At 37.0% G+C, this 23948-nt stretch overlaps 1 protein-coding gene across 1 annotated transcript; it reads left to right on the forward strand.

Moving 5' to 3' along the window:
- The first annotated feature begins 506 nt into the window (after positions 1–506).
- On the forward strand, positions 507–22109 carry htra1a (HtrA serine peptidase 1a). The gene is made up of 9 exons (XM_016557884.1): positions 507–1168; positions 9843–9945; positions 10057–10261; positions 18565–18759; positions 18932–18964; positions 19749–19863; positions 19969–20026; positions 20278–20373; positions 21565–22109. The coding sequence occupies exons 1-9, from the start codon at positions 703–705 to the stop codon at positions 21731–21733; spliced, it is 1440 nt and encodes a 479-aa protein (XP_016413370.1). The 5' UTR covers positions 507–702; the 3' UTR covers positions 21734–22109.
- The last annotated feature ends 1839 nt before the right edge of the window (positions 22110–23948 follow it).

The following is a 23948-nucleotide window of genomic DNA, read 5'->3' on the forward strand; positions in this document are numbered from 1 at the left end:
GAGGAAGTGTTATGTGGATTATGGACTCTTATTTTGGCCAGAAGTCTTAATGATGGATTTGTTTTTTACAAACACGCAACTATTCACTTATTATGTTAATTGATGGGCTGGAGTTGTGTCAGAATTATTGTGATGTTTTTATCAGCTGTTTGGACTCTCATTCTGACAGCACCAATTCACTGCAGTGGATCCATTGGTGAGCAAGTGATGTAATGTTTTTGGGTGAACTATACCTTTACAAAATGATAGAAACACACTTTAAAAGTTCTTTCAATTTTGCAGTTTATTTGTTTGTTTGTCTAATTCATTATCTTTTTTGTCGAAAACTGTTAACATGGTACTAGCTATGTTTTTTTTGTAAAGAGGTAGGTTTTCACTACAATTTCAAGAGCTGGATTTGCATCAGGGACCGCTTTGCTCTGATTGCACATCAGTCTGAAAGAGTTTTCCCACATCTGGGCCAATCGCAGCGCTTGTTGTCATTGTGGTGAAGTGTGCGCGTGGAATCCGGAGCGCTTTTATAAACGCTGAGCCAGCAGAAACTCAAGAGACGCGCATTGTGCTCGCTCCCGAGGCTCACCAAATTTACACAGCTCGGTCCAAAGATTATTCCCGCTTGGAGGCAGGTCAGTTGGTCTCGTTAGAAACTAAAGACCGCGAAGTTCTCAGTTTACATTCCTTATTTATTTAACTTTGATCAGTATGATTTGGATAACTGTGTTCTGCATCTGCCTCTTGGTAACATCGCTGCAAACTGATGCGCGCCTTAGTAAACGCTATGTGATCGGCGGATGTCCGAGTCAGTGTGATAAGTCCATGTGTCCGTCGATGCCAAAGGACTGTCCGACAGGACAGGTGATGGATCACTGTAACTGCTGCCTAGTGTGCGCGTCCGGAGAGGAAGAGGCGTGCGGCGGGGTGGGTAAGCTGGGGGACCCGGTGTGTGGAGAGAGTTTGGAGTGCTCCGTGACCGGAGGAGTGGGCTACTCCGCTACTGTCAGGAGGAGAGGGAAACACGGTGTCTGCGTGTGCAAAAGCAGCGACCCGGTGTGCGGCAGTGACGGAGTCTCCTATCGGAACATATGCGAACTGAAGCGGGTCAGTAACCGAGCGCAGAGCCTGCAGCAGCCGCCGGTGCTCTTCATACAGCGCGGAGCTTGTGGGATTGGTGAGTACCTCACCCAAACAAACAGAACACAGTTTACCTGTTCTTTTACACTTTTTTTTTTACAGTGGTACAGTATACGTCCATGAGTGCTAAATAATAGGCTACTAATGAATAATGTGAACTACTTAATTTCACATGATAGATGTTTTTTTTTTAGTCATATTTGGTTGGCATATAAGGAAGAAAATGCCTTTCAGTCTCTAGAAGTAACAGAAACTATACAGTATATGTTTGAGTCAAGCATGTGTTTGCGTCTGTTTCATCGTGTTTGTGATGAACATGGTACCATTCTTGCTACAGTATTTGGACTAGGCCTATGTGATCCACAAGTTCAAACCGAGGGTAAAGTGATCAAAGGCCCAACTTCAGCCATGCATCTTATATTTTAAGCAAGTCTCTGCACTCAGTCATAATTAGTTATTTTAATGCATTTTGACCCTCACGTGCAGTTTGCTCATAGCACTTGCTCATCAGATACACAAACACAGTCTGACTCATCAAGACCACTGAATGGACAAAAACCAGAGCAGCGTGTGGCTCTTTTTGTGTATATGTGTGTGTGCCCTCAGAATATATAGTTTCACCTCTTAAAATGAAGCCTCTCACATCTTATTTACTGTGTATGTGTGTATTTGTGTAAGATAGAAGGTTATTAGAGATGAATTTGAGCAGGTTGTAAAGGGTTTAATCTTATGAGATTGCGTTAAAACAATAAAGTTCCTATTTTATATCCTTAAATGAGATGAAATGTGCTCTTTCTTTATCTTTTTCCCTGTTTCTTCATTATTCTTACTGAAAGAGCCTCAATGTATTCATTTTGGCAGACGCTGGCTCTTAAATTGTGGATGAAAATGGATAGTTGTCTTGGTCTGGATAGTGGATTTGTGATAGTGAATCCTCACGCACTTGTTGGCTCACAAACAATTGTGCTACAGTAGTATAAACTCCTTAAATCAGCTGTTGAGTATCAGAACTCCACAGCCTGTTCTTTAGAAGTTTCAATTTGAGGATACTTTTGGCATAACTGTTGACATGTGTCTATTCTCTGCATATTGGCCAAATAAAGGCTCTAAGCAAAGTGCCAAGCTGTGAGAGGTCTGTGGCTTCCAAGTCCTGGCCTCTGCTAAAGAAAACACACTGTGCCGCAGAGCTCATGATGTCATTTGCATCTGGATCTGAAGCCCTGCCTGCTTCTCTGCACACTTCTTCTTTGCTTGCTGCAGATTTAGGTCATATTGTGAGTCTTATGCATTCATCAGGAAACAGATTTTTACTGAAGCAGAAAGTAAGTAATCCAGGCGCGCTCCTGCAAGACTAGATGTTTTGGTCTGTTTTGGATGATTGTGATTAAAGGAAATGGCTTGCACATCGCTAGCCCAAGAAGGGGAATGGGAGTGACGGCACCAAATTCATTCCAGACTCACGTCGCACCTTGAGCTATTATATTAGCACTGTTCTAGAACCTACTAAACAGCCTTGCTGTCTACTGGAGCCTAAAGTGACATGATATGAAATGTTCTACAGACGAACCAATTCGACTCATGAACACTACTTTGAAGGAATGGTTTATCCAAAAATGAAAATTTACTGAAACTGTGCTCATCCTCAGGCCATACGAAATGTAGAGTTTGTTTCTTCATCAGAATGAATTTGGAGAAATTTAGCATTATATCGCTTGCTCACCATTGGATCCTCTGCAGTAAATGGGTACCGTCAAAATGAGAGTCCAAACAGCTGATAAAACATCACAGTAATCCACACGACTACAGTCCATCAATTAATGTCTTGTGAAGTGAAAAGCTGTGTGTTTGTAATAAACAAATCCTTCAAGACGTTTTTAACTTTAAACCATCACTTCTGGCCGTTATCCACCTTCTCCAGTGAAAGAGGCATTAAAAATGTCTTGATGGATTTGTTTATTGCAAACATGCAACTTTTTGTTACACAAGACATTAATTGATTAACTGGAGTTGTCTTATGGATTATTGTGATGTTTTTATCAGCTGTTTGGACTCTCATTCTGACGGCACCCATTCACTGCAGAGGATCCATTGGTGAGCAAGTGATGTAATGCTAAATTTCTCCCAAAAATTTCCAGCAAATTTTCATGTTTTGGTGAACTATTCCTTTAATAATAATTAAAATGCACAGCACACGCAAATATAGGATAAAGTAATACTTTTTTTTTTTTAAATAGAAGTTGCTGTATCATTAACATTTGTTTTTCATCTCTGTTTGCCATCTTGAGTTTATTCGTGTCGCTTGTTGCAATGCATTATGTGATTGCCTTCACTGTGAAGAGAATCTTAAAATGAAAATTTAGCAAAATTGGGCATCTTAAAACTTACTTACAATTGTTCCAAAACCTAATGAGCTGCCTGCGAAGTGAGTTTTCTGTATAAGCAGTAAGAAAAAGATTAAGTGAATGTTCTTGTTTATGTGAATGATTTATTCATATTGGATCTCAACTGTAATCCTTAAATCTCTATACGGGCCCTGAACTGGAGAGGGTAGTGGGCAGTGTGTGTGTTTTAAGTTCATGGCAGTGTTCTTCTTCTTTTGCATGGTTTTCATTAAGCATTTCAGGCTTGTTTCCCAGAGCTTATTGTATTTTGTGTCTTTGCATTGTTTTTTTCTGCTGGCAATTCTTCATTGTGATTTGTCTTTGTTTTTGCTCATGCAGTTTTGTGTGTATTAAAAACCAAGAATTACAGTTCTTTAATGCAGTGTTATGTATAACCATAGCACTGAAATTCTGTCATGATACACTCTCTCAGCAAATCTGTCTTTTTATGTTTCAGGCTTTTAATTGCTCTCTGTAGAGTGTATGTGCAGTGGTTTATGCACATTTATCTGTTTTTTTAATGTTGTATGTGTTAGTTCTGTGGGTTTCATAGGCGCTCAGAGGTTTGTCCCATCCAGACTTCTGAAGATTTGTTTAGTAGCCCTACAAATGCTGACAAGGCACATATTTCACCCATCTCTATGGCTGCTCTCTTTCTCTTTCTTTTTGAAAAGAAAAAATATATATTTTTTTTTCGTAAAGAAAATAGCCTATTTATTTATTTATTGCACTTTGACAATATTACATCTTAATTACAGTTAATCCTGTTATTTTATGTAAAGTGATTCTTGATATTAGACTGTAACAGTATTTTTTTGTTATTTAAATCTGCATAAATTAATGGTAGTACAATCAAAACTACAATGATATATGAATACTATACATTTTTTATAATGCTTTTGTTGATGTTGTTGTTTTTGCATTACATTAATAAAAATTATTGTTTTGCTTTTTAGTAATGAGAATTTATTTAATAATAACAACATTAAATTAACACAAACTCATGCTTAACATGCTTAATTTTCTGTATAATTATACCAGAGTACAAATAAAATTTGTCTCTAGATGTTTGATATGGTTGAAATATATGTGAGATTTACTCTGATTTTCATTTTCACTGTTGTTTTTCAGTCATTCTTTTATACTTTACACTGTTTTAGATTCCTTGTCACTTTTGTCTACCAGTCTGGTCATCCGTACCTGTTTATTTGTGGACTCTTTCCTTCATATCCTGCTTGTAACTTCCAAATAATGAATCTCAGCCTCTTAGATCTTTTGCTGATGATTTTTTTCTCTAAAACTCTAAACAGCAGTGACTGTGTGCATGAGAAGGTATGGTTTGATATGGTTAGAAAAGTGTCTCATCCTTTCATTGTCTCTTTGTTTCGATAATGTGTATTGTTTAAATTCTGAGTAAGGTTTTGTCCTTTGTATATGTGTGTGTGTGCTCTGTTTGTCCAGAATCGGCTTTTGTTTAACTATCTTCAATTAGCATGTTATGAAAGACATGTTTGTTTATGAGTGTAGTCAAATGCTTGACCTCTTTTTACTGATACTAACACGCACGGATAGTAGATGCTCAGTCTAGAAATTAGCCTATCTATGAGAACAAGAATAGACAGGCACATAAGTGTGAATGATATCTGTTATGACTGGATCATGAAAAGAACAAGAAGGGACTCATTATTAATGTTTCATGATTCGTCAAATGCATTTATGTCTCTTTCTCAATGCCCTGGAGCCTAGAGCTTCTTCCTTCCCTCAAACTCTTGCAAATAAATTTTCTCCAGCCCTCTTTCTCCGACAGCCACCTCTCCTTTAGTTTCTGTGCTTCTGTAGTATAATATAGGCCAGTAGGACTTTCCCACAGTTAGGACTCATTTCCTGCTCTCTGCTCACCTACATAGGCCTCGACTGAACTCAAATAAACACACTTCTCTAGTCTGAATCCTTCACAAACCCTGCAGAGAGGCCTCAGACAGCGCTTATACAACTGTAACTGGACACCATAACTATAACTCAGAGCCACAGGCATGACCTGTTCATCATGCTCACAAGGTTTCATCCCTCACCCATTCTATTGACTTTTGTGAGAACTGTGCTAGCCAGGAGTGAACTCTTCCTATGCCAGAACTGTGCAGAAGCTGATTCAGAATAGAATAGAATAGAATAGAATAGAACAATTTACCCTTCACCTCCATCCACATACAGTACTGCAGTATTTTTTTGTATGTTTTTGAAGTCTCTTATGCTTACTAACGCTGCATTCGAAAATAGTAATATTTTGAAATATTATTATAATTTAAAATAAATATTTTCTATGTGAATGTATTTTAAAATGTAATTTATTCCTTTTATGCCAAAGCTGAATTTTCAGCAGCATTACTCTAGTTGTCAGTGTCACATGATTCTTCAGAAATCGTTCTAATATACGGATTTGGTGCTCAAAAAATGTTTCTTATTATGAATAATTAGTATTTTTGTGGAAACCTTGATATATTGTTTTGATGAATAGAAAGTTAAAAAACACCATTTATTAACATTATAAACATTTTTACTGTCACTTATCTGTCGTTGCTGAATAAAAATGTTATTTAGAATTTTTTTTAAACCTACTGACCCCAAACTTTTGAATGGTAATAGCAAATATTATTAAAATTTCCTGGCTTGGGTAGAAATACCCAAGTAGAGTTGGGTAGAGTTGATTGAAAGCAAACTCTTTGAACATCTGGCTAGAAGATTTATTGTCTTGGAGTCTTCCAAATGTGGATAGAGTAAACCTATTGTAACATGCTAAATATATTTTAAAATCAAACTTTAAACCGGACACTTTAAGGCAGCATTTAATATCTGTTGTCCAAAAGTCTTTGCTTTTCTTCTTAAACATGCAATATGAATAGTTTTATGTATACACCAAATTTCAAGATGACTTATTTTGGAATCAAACAGAAAAGTAGTGCTTGTATTAATGGTCCAACCTGCTTTCTACAGGCTGCATATCTCCACCTCCCCAGGAGAGACATCCAGGATCTCTAGGACAAATGTAATTTCATTCTCTCAGACCATATGTTGTAATCTGGCAGTGTTTCAGTGAAAACACAAAGGCCTCATATTTGTGCAGACTAAACGTAGGCTTTTGATGTATTGAGTCCAGAGCCGAGCACATTCTTGGCAGGTTTGGATACCAGCCCAGTAATTTAAAAAAATTAAACTTTACAAAAAATGTTACTAATTAAGTAATTAGCCAGGTTTGCTTCAAAATGATTGAACCACAGGTAAGGTGTGTTGTGAGCTTGTACTCTTTTTCATTAATGTTGAATAAATAGTTAGATTTATTATTGACAGAAATGAGGACAAACAATTGTTCTGATATGTTATAGTACATTACCCAAACTGCAGGATGTTTACTTTGCCAAGCAACACAGCATCTTACAAAGGCTCATCCAATCAGAATTTAGAGTCGTAACTCTCCATTTTATCATTAGGTGTTTTACATTATTAGATTACTGATGCATCATTTTAAAGTGGACTTTGTCCATCTTGACCAGGAGTTTTACTGCTGTTTTTTATTTACTTTGTTTTGGTAGCTTTTCTCAAAACACGTGATTTTGGATTGAATGCCTTGTTTAATGTTGGTCTGGAGCTGGTCAGTCTCACCACACTGGATATTCTGTCGCCATAAAATAAACTTTTCTTTCCTTTTTCCTGTTGGTCTGCAGAGGATGGTTAGTTGTGATGGTTTGAATTCTGTTCCCAGTATTGTATGTTCAAACATTTCATCGGATGCAATGAGTCAGCAGATGCACAAGCGCATGCAGGTGTGAATGTCAACAATGATTTCGGTTCTGTCAGGGTTGGTAATGTGATTAACTGTCAGATGTTACAGTCTTGCAGCTCTGAGACCAAAGGTTATGGAGTCTTAAACCATAAATGCATCAACAGTAGCACTGGTTAAATCATTTTGAAGGTTGCAGTGGAAGTGTGGCCAGAATATGCACTAATAATTCATAAAATGCCTAGAAAGGTTTTGTTCTGTCAGAGATAAGAGGTTATAGATTTGTTTAAATCTTTGTGATCCTCTTGGGTTGCAGTTCCTGAGCATGGGCCAAGATGAGACAAGCATGTCTGATTCTATTGTTTCTGCCAGTGCATTTGACCTAATTATAGGTCTCTCTTTTAAAGAGGAAAAAAAAACAAATACTTTTCCATCGCATGGCTAAAGGGAGGATTTGTTTTTAATTCTTTGGCCTTCAACTTCCCTGAGTGAATCTCCAGTCCAGTCAGTCTGATGTATGCTAAATGTAAGGTGAATTTAGACATTTGATGATTGAAGAGTTTATTTGCGTTCTTTATGTTCAAGCACAGTTGATCTGTTAGAGCACCTTTTAGTGTCCTAAACTCTCCATAGCAGAATGCAGATAGATGCAGTCTCAGGGTTGAACCTGAGCTCTATTTTATGCTGTTTACTCAACAGTAATACAGCAGAATGGACCTCAGCCACCTGTTTCTGCTTGTTCCTGTTCAACAATAGCCCTGGAAATTAAATTCCCAAACTTTCAGATAGATTTTTAACCACTACATCACCAGTATTCAAACACAGGCATGAGTATTCACATCATACTGTATATATACATCACCACTCATGTGTGTGTCAAACAAGTCAGAACTTGTAATAATAGATATATATCCAATAAATTAATTAATTAATTAATTAATAAAATGCCACACAATTTTTTTTGTTTTACTTATTTTATTTTTCACTTCTTTGTTTTTATTTGTTTACATTTAAAATGCAATTTACATGTTTATTTAATTACACATTTTAGCGTACATCCAATAATAAAATGGTTTAAGACATACTTTTTTGAGTGGTTAATAATTGTGCAAATACCAGTACACTGACTATGCAAACCTTAGTAAATCACCTTGCATGATTTATTTAAATACTCTACTCCTATGAATTTTACATCTGAAAGGGAAACTACAAATGCATATGCAATAAGGTCAGATGCAAAAAAGGACACATTAAATTGGTCAAAACTACAGTAAAGACATAATGTCACAAAAGATTTCTATTCCACAACATTAAGCAGCACAACTATTTTCTGCTTTAATAATAAGACATTTTTTGAGCACCAGATCAGCATATGATTTCTGAAGGAAAGATTGGATTAATGGCTGCTTAAAATCCAGCTTGTGTACATTTTAAAAATATTAAAATATAAAATTGTAGTAATATTTTATAATATTGCTCTTTAACAATTCTTAATCAAATAAATGCAGCCTTGGTGAACGTAAGGCACTTCCTTCAAAAAGATAAAAAAATCGACTCCAAACTTTTAAACAATAGTGCATATATATTTGGCATATATTATTGGCATATATATGTATTTACACAAGAAAGCGAAAAGGCAAGAGTTAGGTTGTTAAATAGATGAGAAAATGATCCGGAACATTTTCTTCCACAAAACTGAGAAGATTTGGTGTTAAAACTATAATTAGGTTGAATTACTCAGGTCAGAATGCACGCCAGCGCCACGCTGGATATGACTTTAATTACACTTGAGCAAACATTATAACTCTTCATAAACCACTCCACTCTTTCATTTTAATGTTCCCTCACTTAGCACAAACCCATCTGGCCACAGACACATTTGTCTTTTGAACTTGCATGCTTTCCAACAACCAGGTCTTCTTGGGGTCCCTGATCCTGTATAATTAAAAGGGCCCCTTCATCATTGCAGCGACTGTCTTACTGATTGGCTCAAATGACAGCTGCTGTCGTCTGCGCGTTTGAGTCTGTGATGCATACCAAAACAGTCTGACCCTGAGGGTGATGAAACGAAAGAGTGAATTTAAAAGAGCAATTTTCATACACTTTATGTATATTATGAGCTTTTGAGTGCTGATAATAAACTCTTTTGGTTGAAAGGAAAAAAATATCTCTCACTTCTTTTCCTTCATGGTGAAATTACAGAGGACGGGAGTCAACATTTCCAGACACGTCCTCCAAGAGACTCCTCAGATCTTGCCCCTCACGTGTCTGTGTGTGTGTGTGTGTGTGTGTGTGTGTGTGTGTGTGTGAGAGAGAGAGAGAGAGAGAGAGAGAGAGAGAGATGTTGATTTACGTAAGCAACAGAAGTCCCATATATATATTTACACAGAAAAATCCCACCACTTGTCTTTTTTTAGTTAACAACTAGTCTCATTTTCCTTTCCGTATCCTGTTTAAGTGATGTCATTTGATATTTTCAGATGTTTGTCCTCTACTGTCCATTTATTCTGTTATACATTCTCATTACATCTTTTTTTTTGTTTTTTTTGTTTCAGCTATCCATGATAACCCCAACAGCCTGAGATACAAGTACAATTTCATTGCAGATGTTGTAGAGAAGATCGCCCCTGCCGTGGTTCATATTGAACTGTATCGCAAGTAAGTTTCTCACATTATCATTAGTCTATATTAAAGAGGAATATTTGACCAAATGTCTCTTTCTTTACCTCTGTTTCCATCTCTTTTTCATACTCTTTCTGTCTTGTTTAGGATGGTGTACTCAAAGCGTGAAATGGCAGTGGCGAGTGGATCAGGGTTTGTGGTGTCTGACGACGGCCTCATTGTGACAAACGCCCATGTGGTAGCCAATAAAAACCGAGTGAAGGTGGAGCTTAAAAACGGAGCCTCGTATGATGCTAAGATCAAGGATGTTGATGAAAAAGCAGATATCGCCCTCATAAAGATCGATTCACCGGTAAGAAGAACCAACACAGCGCTGCTGTTATAGCACATTCCATGAATATGGTACACATTATACATATTTTTAGCATTAGAAAAAGCATAAAAAAGACACAAAAGTAAATTTTTTTCTGGTGAAAACTCTATATAATCTACTAAATTTATTTGCATTCCTTTAGACTTTATTTAGACTAATATTGCAATTCTAATTTTTAATTTCTAATTATTGCAAGATACACATTCTGAGGTTTTTTACTTTATATATATTTTGCCTGTTTAATTTCGATGTTTGTTTAATGTTTATATTATTATGTTCATATTATTAAAGCAGCTATAATATTATATAATATTTATTTATTAGAATTCTTTATCTATAATATTTAATTTGCCATCCTGATGTTGACAGTCAACATTTTTTGAAAGGTTTCAAAACACTTTTGGACACATTTTTTGTCACTGTCCAATTTTTTTTTATATTTTAAGAGTTTCTTTTTTGTACCCTATATAGTGCCATATATCCTTCTAAAACAAATCTGAGCTGGTAAATAGCAGGTAACTATATGACACCATTCAGATTGACATACGGCAGGATTTCCCTTCCTTTAGCTTTTCTCCAATTTAGCTAGATGCAAGGGTAAATTAGGCTGAGGAAGGTAAAGACAATGGAATATGTAAATACTTACAGAGAGAGGGAAAGTTTACCAGGCCTCAGGAACAGATGATGTACTCTCTTCATCAGGCATAAATGTGTTTTTAAGTGCACACACATTCACACAGTGACTTGAAGGCTAAAGTAATGCTCCAGAAGTAGATTGCTAAACTCTTTTAATGACCATTATTCTCTCAGCAGGCACTTAGCATGTTTAGCCCACCACAGACCAAACATCTGTGTGGTTTGTGTACTGAGGTGGACAGATTGAACAGTTTTATAATGTCTTTTTACACAGGAAGCCGCCTCACCGTGGTTTATAAATGGAAGCTGAGGTTTTATTTTTGATCCTGATTGTTTATACTGAAAAGGTTCAAGCCTGAATTCGAACTGCAATGCACTAAACACACCAGGCTCTCTTTTAGGATATAGTTACTATTACTGCAACATCACAAACCAAGTCCAAATAACCTAAGAGTGTTTCATTAACAGAAAAAAACAGATGGCCAAGCTAAAGATTGCAGGAATTCAAACTTGGCATTTGTATTTCAGCAATTACTGCATTCACACAGCCCTGTAATATTTGCAAAGGAGACTATTCATGTAACCAAAATAGGAGCATTACTGACCCCATAAATACAAAATGTGCAATGCAATCCTTATAAGGCGTCTTAGGCTAAATTTTCTATTACCCACAACCCCCCCACTCACTCAGGTCAGTGCAGTGCACTCTACAGGCTCTTAAAATATATGTCAATGCTGGCTGATAGACACCAGGCAGCATGTTTGGCTGACAATCCTAACCTCACAATCACTTAGTCTCTTAAACATATGTTCTCCAGAGAAATAAAGCACACGCAAGCCCAGACTGCATGTTTAATCTGATCTGGTGTTCCCAAAGAATGCATACTGCTCCAAGATCAGATTCCTCGACTGTTTCTTATCCCGATCCCTGCAGTCAAAACAGATCCCACGGCAGTGCCTATAGTCTGAGATGTTTTATGTAACTCTCTCTCAGCTGGTGTTTCTGATGCTGCTGGATTGAATCAGTGGGCTCTTTAATGCCCAGCTGCTAAAGAGTTTGCCCCAGTTTGAGTGAGTGATCTTGAATGACATCATATGGTCACGTGTGTATGTGTGAGCAATAGTGAGAGAATTAGAGTGAGACAGACTTGTCTCTGATCTCTGATATAAGACTTGCCTCTAACTAACAGGGCATGTGGGAGAAGCAAAAAAAAAAGGAGCAGAAAAGGGCATTGGTTTGAATGGCACAAGTGAGTTGGAGGTCACGCTCTGGAAAAGGATCAGGCACCGCAAAGACCCTGAGGAGACTGAGTGTGTGTGTTGGAGAGAACTTGTGTGTGCCTGCATCCCTGTAAGCAATTACTGCAATTTCTTCGCTTTTTCTGATACATGTTGAGAGGTTTTAAGTAGGTCAGTACTTTCAGTAAGTACGTTTACATTCACAGTTAAAATCAAGTTTTTGAGTAGTCCAGCCACAGTTCAAGTTGTCTGAGTCTGATTAACATGTATACATGCTGGATGAAGCCGAGCTACAGGCGCATTATTTAGGTCTGGTAATCCAATTTCTCAAAACCATTCTGAAATGTTTACAGTCCAAATAAAACAAGAATAGAATTTTAAGAAGATAAATTACTGCTTTGGTCTGACCGAAATCGAACTTTTAAAGTGCACGTAAACATAATTAATGCTACTTTGAAACCATTTCTAAGTATGGTGTTTCAAGGTATTTGTCAGTTCATGCATTCTCTGGGAATTGAACCCTTGACCTTGGTGTTTCTAGCACCATGCTGTACTATTTGAGCTACAGGAATGTTTCAGTAGTTGTTTACGCTAGAAGTAAGTAGTTAACTACAGTGAACCTGCACTTTTGAAAAATACAGCTTGTAAAACTAGAAAAAAATCTAATCTCAATACTCATCAATATGAAAAACATAGTGATGAATGCAGAATTTAAAGGGGTATTTCACCTAAAAATCACCCACGCGTCATTCCAAACCTGTATAACTTTCTTTCTTTTGTGGAACAAAAAAGAATGTATTTTGAAGAACGATGGGAACCACACAATGTTGAAGCCCATTGACTTCCATTGAATGGAAAAAAGCCCTGAGACATTTCTCAAAATATCTCCTTTTATGTTCTACAGAGGAAAGGAATTCATATAGCTTTGGAACAACATGATGGTGAGTAAATGATGATAGAATTGCAATTTTTGGGTGGAGTATACCTTTAAATATTTTTTTGCTACCGAATCATGGCACCAAAAAAAAAAAAAAGAAAGAAAGTGCACTACTAATACTACAAGTATAAATCAGGCTTGCATAATTCATGGAATCGAACCAAACAAACTGAGTTTATATGAGGGACAGAACAGAGAGTGAATTGATTATTCCTCAGTCTGCTTGGCTTTAGCAAAATACATGAGAGAAAAAAGTCATTGTAGTTTTGTTGATGTATTCATAGTTAAAATTGTTAGTTCCACCACTAATTTTCATAAGTTACTCCCGAAAACTGCAAACTCAATCTAAACTCACATATAGTATGCACATGCCTGGATTTGATGAGGAAGAAATGAGGATATATTTCACAAAAGGCAGTTTCACTCATGCAGAAAATGGGCAGCACATGGTGGATGAACTGAGAGGGGAGTCATAGAGCAGATTATTTATTTTCTTCCCAATATTTTGTCCTTCACACTGTCTTTCTTCCTCCTTTTCTCTCCCTTTATTGGTGGCTGTCTGTCTCTCGGGAAATCATTACTCTGTCTGCAACAGCCAGACTTCAGAAACAGAAAAGAGGGGAAAGTGTTTTCCCTCTCAGAGAGTGTGAGAGAGAGGAAATGTGGTTAGGGACTGAAAATGAATCCATATGTATGTGTATGTGGACAGAAATTTCACCCACATTCAAGGCAACACTGTACAGATGGGGAGCTCTTGAGGGGTCCAACTTCCATGATCTGTTGAACTTCCCATCATTCATGTTCCCGAACTCAGAAGCTCCAGGAAAATGAATAATTTTCATGTCTCAGCCCATCACACATTTAGACAACTCATTTGTAAATCTCCCATGTCTTCCTTTCCATTCCTCTGCTCTGGTCGTGAGCCAAGGCAAAGAGAAAGTTTCCCGTTTAAGTTAAGAGCTTTAAGGCTAATACGTAGCGTGCACACACACAGGTTTTCTTTGGATTATCGATGTTCCAGTGGCCTAAAATGCAGTCCAGACTACTAATGTGGCTGACTGCTGGTTGGGCCAAAATGAGTCATTTAATATTACAGGGTAAGATGTGAATCACACATGGGAACAGAGAAGTAGGTTTGGCCATGTGGAAGCAAGTGTGGAAGTGTGCAAATGCAAAGAGGATATAAATGGTATAAACTACCATGTGGGACACCGACGTGGAAATAGTATGTCACTGAACACCCCCCTCCCCCCAAACACACTCAGAAACTCACAAGTCTGAACTTGTCTCAAGTTGGAAGTATACGGTATCATTCCTGGTTCCAGGCTGATATTTCCAGCTGTTCTGTGATTGAATACACCAAGAACACATAGGAAGGAAGGAAAATCACAATTAAGTTTTTTTTTTAGTATCTCAATTGTTTCTTCCAAAATGCAACAAGAGCATCAAATGGAGCCAAGAAGTTTCCAACATCTCAGTTTTTTTCCAAAAGAAGGGCCCTGGTAAGCACATATGCCTCCTCTAGAGTTTTAAATGAGATCTCAACACTATTTTTTCATATTCAAGCTACAGCCTCATCTGTCCAAGTATACATATCACAATTCATTAAATAATATTTAAAGCATTAAATACATGTTATAGTAACCTCTGACTTTCATAGCAATCACACAATGCAGGGGCCGATTGTAGCCTTATTTACTTGTATATATGCCATTTTAAAATGCACATTATTGTTTTCTTTTTACTGAATGTTTGAGCATGCATGTAAATACACTTATGGTCACTGATATCTCAGACATGACCACAAAAACTAAAAAGTCTGAAAGTTAAATCTGAACAAAATCAATTCGATTCAAACATTTAATAATATTTGTGTTATCTGTTTTTATTACTCATAGGGAATTTTCAGAGAAATCCCAAAGACAAAGATTAGGCTATACTTAAATGAAACATAATTGAGAGCTCTATTAAGTCTACTGATCTTTTAAAGGAGAAACCTCTGAGGTTTCCTTTGGGAAGAACCTTCAATAGTTTACTCACTGAAAATAACTTGCAGCCACATCCAACACAAACCCACCAAGTGGCGAATTTAGTGCTTGCAAACTGGCGTTTATCTTTTAAAGTCACTCACAGCGTAGTAATTAGAGGCACAATATGGGATGAGGTGCCTACTGACGGGCACAATGATGACAGAGTGGGACGGTGATCTCAGTATCTCCAGTTCCTAGTCACTTTTTACTGCAAGTAGTTGATGTCTTTGAATGCTGCTGTTTCTGCTTTTGTTCAGATTGTGACTAACTGCAAACTGGTGTTTAAAGGCAGACACACATTTTTAGTAGTGCATGGGAACGTCAACCTGTGTGGAAACTCTGTGTAGTTCCATAACAAACTTATAATCATAATCTAAACCTTCGACAGACTGTGTTACCCATTTTGCACCTGCATAAGTGCTTATTAACTACTGGAATGGTTGTGGGCTGGGGAAATGTCTGTTTCAGCTCTACAAACCGCTGTTTAATTAAAAAGAACCCGAAAGGAAATTAAAATCACCTAAAAAAAAATAAAATGCATCACTACCAATTTTACAGGTGAAGAAACACTTAGTATTATTTCTCCACATCATAACATAAAGGTTTGAGAGGCTTTCTTTGCTGTTTTTTCGTGACACATCTTCATTGGAAATATCAATCCTGGCCTTAACTTGGAAGTCTTATGGGAACGACAAAGTTCTTCTACTGTTTCATTGGCATTGGGTGAGGGTGAGACTGTTTTTACATGTCCCAGATTGACTGGTATTCTCAGACTGCAGTATCAATAACAAAGACACCTGCGGTAACTGTCGTGCTTTTATAGGCCAGATGGATGCAGGTGTTTCTGCTGGTAAATATTTATAAGGAACTGCTGACCTGTAGTCTCGCATAGTAGAGATTTATTAGAGTTCATGGCCTGTTGTGGTAACCTCACAACCTGCTGAAATGACCAACGTAACAGGTCACCATCATCTGTTGTGAGTCTGAGTAGCTTGTCTAATATTTATGTAGATAGAGCAGCTAAATTTATATATAGCCTACAGAGAAAGTATATAGTGTGTGTGTATATATATATATATTAGATAGAAGTATATATTAATTTATTTTTATTGTAATTTATTTTGTTTGTTTTGTTCTTTTTGATTGTTTGCAGCTGTGCCTTCATATAGTACAAAGCATTTAGCTTTTTAGCTCCTGTGACAGCCATTTTTGATATCCTGCCAATGTATAATCACTGCTCTAATATACTGATAATAGTCTATATTTTGAGTTCGGACATGAACACTGAGTCATCTTTGTGGTGAGGAGAAAGGGCAAGAAATAGAGAGGGAAGCTTTCAGGGTGGTTTTTCCATGTAGATATTAAATGGAAATTTCATATCATTTCACACAAACACAAAATGGTTGACTAGCATGACACATTGACACAAAATGGCTGACTTAGCTTCATTGTGGCTAATAAGTGTTGTGAGTTCTGACATGACCTTTGTGTTTGAAGAATGATCTCATCTTTTTGCAATGGTAACCCAATAGAGCACTGATGTTCCCACCAGGCGCATGAGCAGTGTGTAGCCGTTCTTTGATTGTGGAACGCGTACATAATCGCAGGGATATATATCGCATCTGTGGGATTCTTGATTAGGGTGGATTCCACAGAACTGGAATGAAATAGATTGAGGGTTTAGTTCATGCTTTTTGATATCCATATAAATATTTATAAGCTACATTTATGAGATGGGAATTGCAGTTTTTATGTACTTAAGCTTGCTTAAAAAGGAAGTTATGAGCATGAGGTCTTGAATTCACATTTAAAGAACAGAATCACATTGATGTAACTTTAATTTAGCCACTTTATCACTGCACATGTTGGCCCCTAGGATAGGGAGAAGAGAGTGATAATTTTTTTTGTCTAGTTTGCAAGTCATCGTCATCTTTATCCTCTTCTATTTTAAAATGCTGTTAGCACAGGTCGAGTTCGCTGAGAGTTCACCTCGTGATAAAAGCTCAGGATCAGTTTACATCTCTGGACTTAGTTTCCTTCCTCTCCATTAGGCAGGTATAGCTTAAGTTGAAGCTGTACAGCAACAAGGCAGCCATTTTGTTTCTTTTCTAAAGTTGTTGTCATTGTTAGAAACATTTAGATTTTTAGTAATTGCGTATGCTGTTTGTTTAGATATAACAAAAGATTCTTCCAGCCTAACATTTTAAGGTACTGTAAAAAGACTGGTAGTATTGTAGAACATCTTTGTATAATCCTCAAACCAGGCCTTAGGGAGCTCAGACGGACATTGCACAACATCTAAACCATGCAATACTGAAAATATAAGTTTTCTTTATTGAATACTTCCCTTGTAAACCTTTCAGCTGACGCTTTGTTAGGAAATACAGCTCGTACTGCTGTCATCTGAACTATCCCTAAAATACAGAGCCCATATACATGCACGCAAAATGAGAACGTAAGTGCGTCTGGTGTGTTTATCAAGCTCAGCGTGTCTGCTATCCACTCTCTGACTCTATTTTTACTGCCAGTAAACAAAATAGACACCAGTGTGATGGCTAAACAAGCATATTCTGTTGTCACAATGATCTTTCTAATCAAGCCCCTGTGTTGAGAGGGAAGATTCCATAAATGATTCCCCACAGGAAGGGCAAAACAGCATTCCGATTTGTCCCATCCTGTCCTAAGTGCCTACTTTTCCGTGATGTCATAAAGGTTGCATGGCGATAAGGTTTCAGAGATCTGAATTTAATATCCAAACTCCTGTTTGGCAGACACTTGATAGCGGATGCACAGAGGTGTTAGAATAGAACTGTTTGTATGGCAGTTCTGGGCAGTTCAGGAAATTGAAGGGTAGAATTATGGAACGCCTGGATACGAGCATTTATCACATGACTGACTTTGCAATGTCATAAAGTTGCTAGAATGTCAGAAACAGCTGTGTTGGGTGGCCACTATTGAATTTCAATTAAAGTTCTTTTATAAACTTTTGCAGGCTTTAGGATTGTGAAGGGTTGGGATATTTCTGTCTTATGAGTAGATACTAAAATAAAGGTTGCAATCTGTACGTAACAGACATAGATTTCTTTTCTCTCTTTCTGCCCAACAGAGTAAGCTTCCTGTGCTTCTCCTCGGCCGATCGGCTGACCTCAGACCGGGAGAATTTGTGGTTGCTATCGGCAGCCCATTTTCCCTCCAGAATACAGTTACCACAGGGATAGTAAGCACCACGCAGAGAGGCGGGGAAAAGGTGGGGGTACGAAACGAAACAGCTGTGTTGGGTGGCCACTATTGAATTTCAATTAAAGTTCTTTTATAAACTTTTGCAGGCTTTAGGATTGTGAAGGGTTGGGATATTTCTGTCTTATGAGTAGATACTAAAATAAAGGTTGCAATCTGTACGTAACAGACATAGATTTCTTTTCTCTCTTTCTGCCCAACAGAGTAAGCTTCCTGTGCTTCTCCTCGGCCGATCGGCTGACCTCAGACCGGGAGAATTTGTGGTTGCTATCGGCAGCCCATTTTCCCTCCAGAATACAGTTACCACAGGGATAGTAAGCACCACGCAGAGAGGCGGGAAAGAGTTGGGTCTACGAAACTCAGATATGGATTACATTCAGACCGACGCCATCATTAATGTGAGCGAATTACTACAACTGTAAATTTTATTTATTGCTTTATATTTATTTTGAAGTTATTACATATTTTATTATTTGCTATTTTAACGTGTGTCTCTCACACATCCATGCACACACAAATCAAGCCATAAAACAAAAGCGTGTCTTAACACATGAAATGTCTCTTTTACAGTATGGCAACTCAGGGGGACCATTAGTCAATCTGGTGAGCATTTCCTCATTCCAAAACTGTTGAATAATATCCCATATGAACATGCATAAATACTACTGTTGCAACGAGCATGACTGTGTGGTAATCGTTAGGGTAATGGTGTTACAGTAATGTTACCCCAGTGAGACTAATTTAACATGGTGGAACTCAAACCATCAGTCATATGTGTAAAAAAGGCATATTTTTTAACGTTATGTCCCAAGTTAAAGGATCATAGTAAAGACTGAATATGGAAGGGTCTTAATAAACAATGATAGGGTGATTGGGACCCTGACACAAAGTGGAGGAGTCTTGTATCATCCCAAATATGTTTATTTTGTGATGTAACCTTCTGACTATAAATCATGCAGTATTACATGGCAAATAAATAAATAAATTGACATGAAATATTAATTTGAGACAGTGTTATTTTAGTATTATAAATGTACTATTATATTATTTATTAATATTTTGAATTTGCTTTAATTTTTCTGTTTCCAAGTTTTTCATGTAATAGTTATAATAATTTTTTTATATTAATTATTTTAATTGCCTTTTTAAATAGTTTTTTAGTTGGCAATAGTAACATTGATTAGATTTTAGATTATTTAAATGGTTTTATTTTAGCAGGCTATATTGTGTAAGTGTTGAATGTAGTAAGTAATGCAAGAGCCATGAAAGATCATGATATGTGTTTTTGATTGGTTTACTAAAGGCAACAGTCAAGTATACATAATAAAAAATAAACGTATAAAAGTCGTTTTAATATTTGACTGATAGTGTAAGGTTTTTCCTACAGGACGGTGAAGTGATTGGGATCAACACATTGAAAGTGACGGCTGGAATCTCCTTCGCTATTCCATCAGACAAGATACGACAATTTCTCGCTGAGTCGTATGACAGACTGGCCAGAGGTACGACAGTACATTCATATCCAGAAATAATAAATGAAATAGAGTTTGTTGCCTAATTATTTGCTGTGTTGCATCTTTGATTATTGTCTTCTGGCTGTTTTACAGGTCGAGGAGTGACTAAGAAAAGATATATCGGTGTTCGTATGATGACCCTAACTCCTGCGTGAGTACATAACCACGTCCATGCATCAAATTAATGAATACCTAATTTAATAAGGTTACTATCATGACCTTATGGAAGATCTTCCATGATTATATAATTCTGTGAGATCTCTGTTTTTATATTCTGTGTGATTTATAGTACCGTATTATAATTTGAGGCTATTGTTTTTTTTTCTGGATGGACATTTTTTTACCGCTTTAATTCTTTGATGAAAACAGATCTGATGTAATTACATTCATTCCTGCTCACAGACTGTCCAAAGAGCTGAGAGGTCGACTGCGCGACTTCCCTGACATCACGTCAGGAGCCTATGTGACTGAGGTCATCTCTAAAACCCCAGCTGCAGCGTGAGTCACCAAAACTCAAAGTCCCATAATGCCAAGCAGGTCAAGAGTGCAGGTTAACTGGTTTGCCAGCATTCATGCTGTTTTTACTGGCCACATGCTCTCTGCCGTCATGCTTGGAAGGATATTGTCTTTGGCTCCATCTGTCTTCACATGTTTTAAATTTGTGTTTGACCCCCACCTATCAAAACGCACTCTGATGTTCATTATTTCAGCCCATCGTGTTTACTGACTCACACAAAAAACTCTTGTGCGAGAGGCATGTAGGGTGCTGAAAATGCATTTAAATTACAGGAATAGTTCACCTAAAAATGAAAGTTCTGTTGTCTTTTATGCACCCACATGTCTTTCCCACACCTATGAGTCAAACAGGTTTGGAACAATGATGATTAACATGTTGATTAACGAGAAAACCTATGACTCAGGTCTTGTCACTGCCACATCATATCCGTGAACATTTTTAGGGTGTCTTGTTTTTATTATATGCTTGTTAAAAATCAAACGCAAATAAGTACTCAAAGGCAAATTTAGGTTTTGCAGGTTCATGAAATTCTTTGTGCATGAAATGTTGTTTTGCTATAATTCCACAACCACAGTCCTATCCACTGCCCACCACATCCTGATCCATTTTTAGTTTTCCAGAAAGCTTGGACATGTTAAGAACAAGCTCAGATGGCACCCAGACATACAAACAACTGCTTCTTTCCTCTCGCCGCGACACCACTATGCTTATGATTCACAATTGCATAACAGATGATCACCAAATGTCACACTTGCAGTCCAACAAACAGGAAGTACTTGTGAAGTCTAGTATATAACCTAGATTGTTACTCTGTGAAGGCGTGTGAATGTGTTTTATTTGACCTAATATAGATGTAGGTGTATATTTCTGATTTAAAAAGTCATTTAAAGTGATAAGGACTGAATTATAGAGCCATTATACTTGCACTATTTGATTAAGCATACAGTTCTACAACTGTAAAAATACATTACGCACAGCCTTAAGAGTTGGTTTTGGAAGCTATTTTGGAGTAATTCTGGGAAATCCAGCAGTATTTAATTTGTACTGGAGAGGTTTCAGTTTCTGTGATGTAAACGCTGAAGATTAGGAGACCTTAATCAAAATGAATTATTTTAGTGCTCTGTAGTCTTCCTCCTTAAATGCTTTTTCCCTCTTCTCTGTCTCTTCTGCAGAGGTGGACTAAAGGAGCACGACGTCATCATTTCTATCAATGGTCAGCGGATCTCCACTGCAACGGATGTGAGCACAGCCATCAAAAAGGACACCAGTTTACGCGTGGTGGTTCGACGTGGCAACGAGGATGTCATCCTCACTATCATTCCCATGGAGATTGACCCTTGACCCTGAACAGAGCTGGTGTTCGTCAACCCCACCAATGAACTTACCGGGTGTGTCCTCTGCCCTGCCCCTACGAGGGACATCTGGCCAATTGTCCTTGTTCTTGAAATGACGGGCAGGGTAAAAGCTCAGCCTGAGATTTTAGAGTGTATACAGAGCACAGTGATGTAGATTCACATTTATTAATGTTTTTATTTTAATCATAATGAATGATTTAGAGGATGCTACTACTGTTTACTGTTCAACATAAGCCATTGGACAGGATTAGATTTTCCAGAATATAGATATGCTCTTTCATTACCCAACAATTTAGTGCACAGCAACTTGAGGAACTTTTCAGAACTTGATTGGAATTTCTAACCATTTTTGTCAAATAAATTGAAATTTTTGTTGTTGAAAAAATTAAAAACCTTTTGATATTGCGCTTTTCTAGAGCAAAAATGTTTTATATGTTTTTAATAAAAGCTTATTTGATACATTGGCAAAGACTACAATTGCACCAGATACTGAAAGAAGAAAAATGCTGAAAAACATTACACCATGACAAAACATGGTGTTATGTTACCAAGACATTAATGGAAGTTACTGGTGGTACTTTTGACCGCTACATCACAATATTACATTCTGTTGAACTTTCTATTCATCAAAGAATCTGGGCGAAATTTTTTTTGAAAGTTTCCACAAAAATATTAACCAGCACAATTGTTTTCAACATTAATAATAATAAGAAATAATGCTTGAGCATCAGATCAGTATATTGGAATGATTTCTTAAGGATAATGTGACAATAATTACGAGTGTAATGACTCCTGAAAATGTAGCTCTGCCATCACGGAAATAAATTACATTTTATATACATCATATATATTTAAAGTATATTTCACTGTATTTTATTAGCAAGTAAATTCAGAATTTTGAAAGGGACTTCTTTCAAAAACATGAAAACAAAATCTTAACAGCTCCAATCTTTTGGATCCAAGTGCATATGTATTTGCATATCTTTGTAGATAGAATAAATTTTATTTAAAAATTGTATTGAATTAACTTAACCTAACTCAAACTTTTCAAATGAAGAATGAAACATTTTCTGTGCACCTAACAGAATCAGATAAAATCACAAACTTTCAGTGTAACTCATACATGGCACACAGCCTTCAGCTGGCACTAACCAGTCTATGGCACTAACTGATGTCAAAAAAAACAAAAACAGGAATCAGGAATCAGGCCTGTTATGAAAAGTCCAGAACCTTTGCCAACACTGCCAGAATGTTCACTGTTGTACAGCATGAGCAAATAATTAAACGTTTTGATTAAGTTTCAGTTTGTTTTATAATATCACTCTTGTAGCATGTTCCAGAAACATTCTAAATTGTTTAGGCAAGTGTTGTAAAACCTGATGTAGGAATCACTGATTTTGTATACACAATATATGCAGTGATTGGAAAATTCCCATGACATCGAAAAGAGGTGAGAACCACTGGCAAACCTTAGTTAAAACTTTGTTTTTTCCCCAGTAATGAACCAAATGAACCAGAGACCTTTTAACTTGATTGTCTGTATTCTGTAAACTCTAGTGATCACTGGTGCCATCTAGTGGTGATAAGGTGTAACAATATTCACATAAACTGTTGCATAAACAACCGACATGAACTACATATTAAAAGTGATTTACATGTGAATTTACTAATAGAAATGTAGAAGTTGTTTTTTTGTGGTGAACATCAAACAAAACAGTCCGCTCTTTAATTATTCCAAACACAAAAGGAGATACAAATACAAAAGAAAAAATAATGAATAGGGCAAAACTAAGACAAATATGGTAAACATTAACCTAAGGTAAAAGACAAACAAACGACAACAAATAAAAGAGACAAACATATACATACATCCAGCCTTCCCATAAATAGTATTTCACGCATGTAGGGGGCGTTATAATACAGTGAAATGCGAGAGCAGTCAACAACACAGGCTCATTTAGAGTTCCAGCGTAGAGACCAGGGGCCTCATTTATAAAATGTGCATACGCACAGATTTGATCTTAGAGTGTGCGTACACTAAAATCCACGGCAACGTTTATATTTATAAAAACGGTCTTTGACGTGGAAAAGTACTTACCGTCACGTCAGGGTCTGAGCAGGCATACGCACTTTTCCTTGTGGCAAAGTCGGAGTACTGCAGCTATTTGAACATCTAAGCTGCAATAATAAAAGCGGTGTAC

This window comes from Sinocyclocheilus rhinocerous, unplaced genomic scaffold, assembly GCF_001515625.1.
Source record: "Sinocyclocheilus rhinocerous isolate Xijiao unplaced genomic scaffold, SAMN03320098_v1.1 scaffold851, whole genome shotgun sequence".
In the NCBI taxonomy this organism is placed as follows: domain Eukaryota; kingdom Metazoa; phylum Chordata; class Actinopteri; order Cypriniformes; family Cyprinidae; genus Sinocyclocheilus; species Sinocyclocheilus rhinocerous.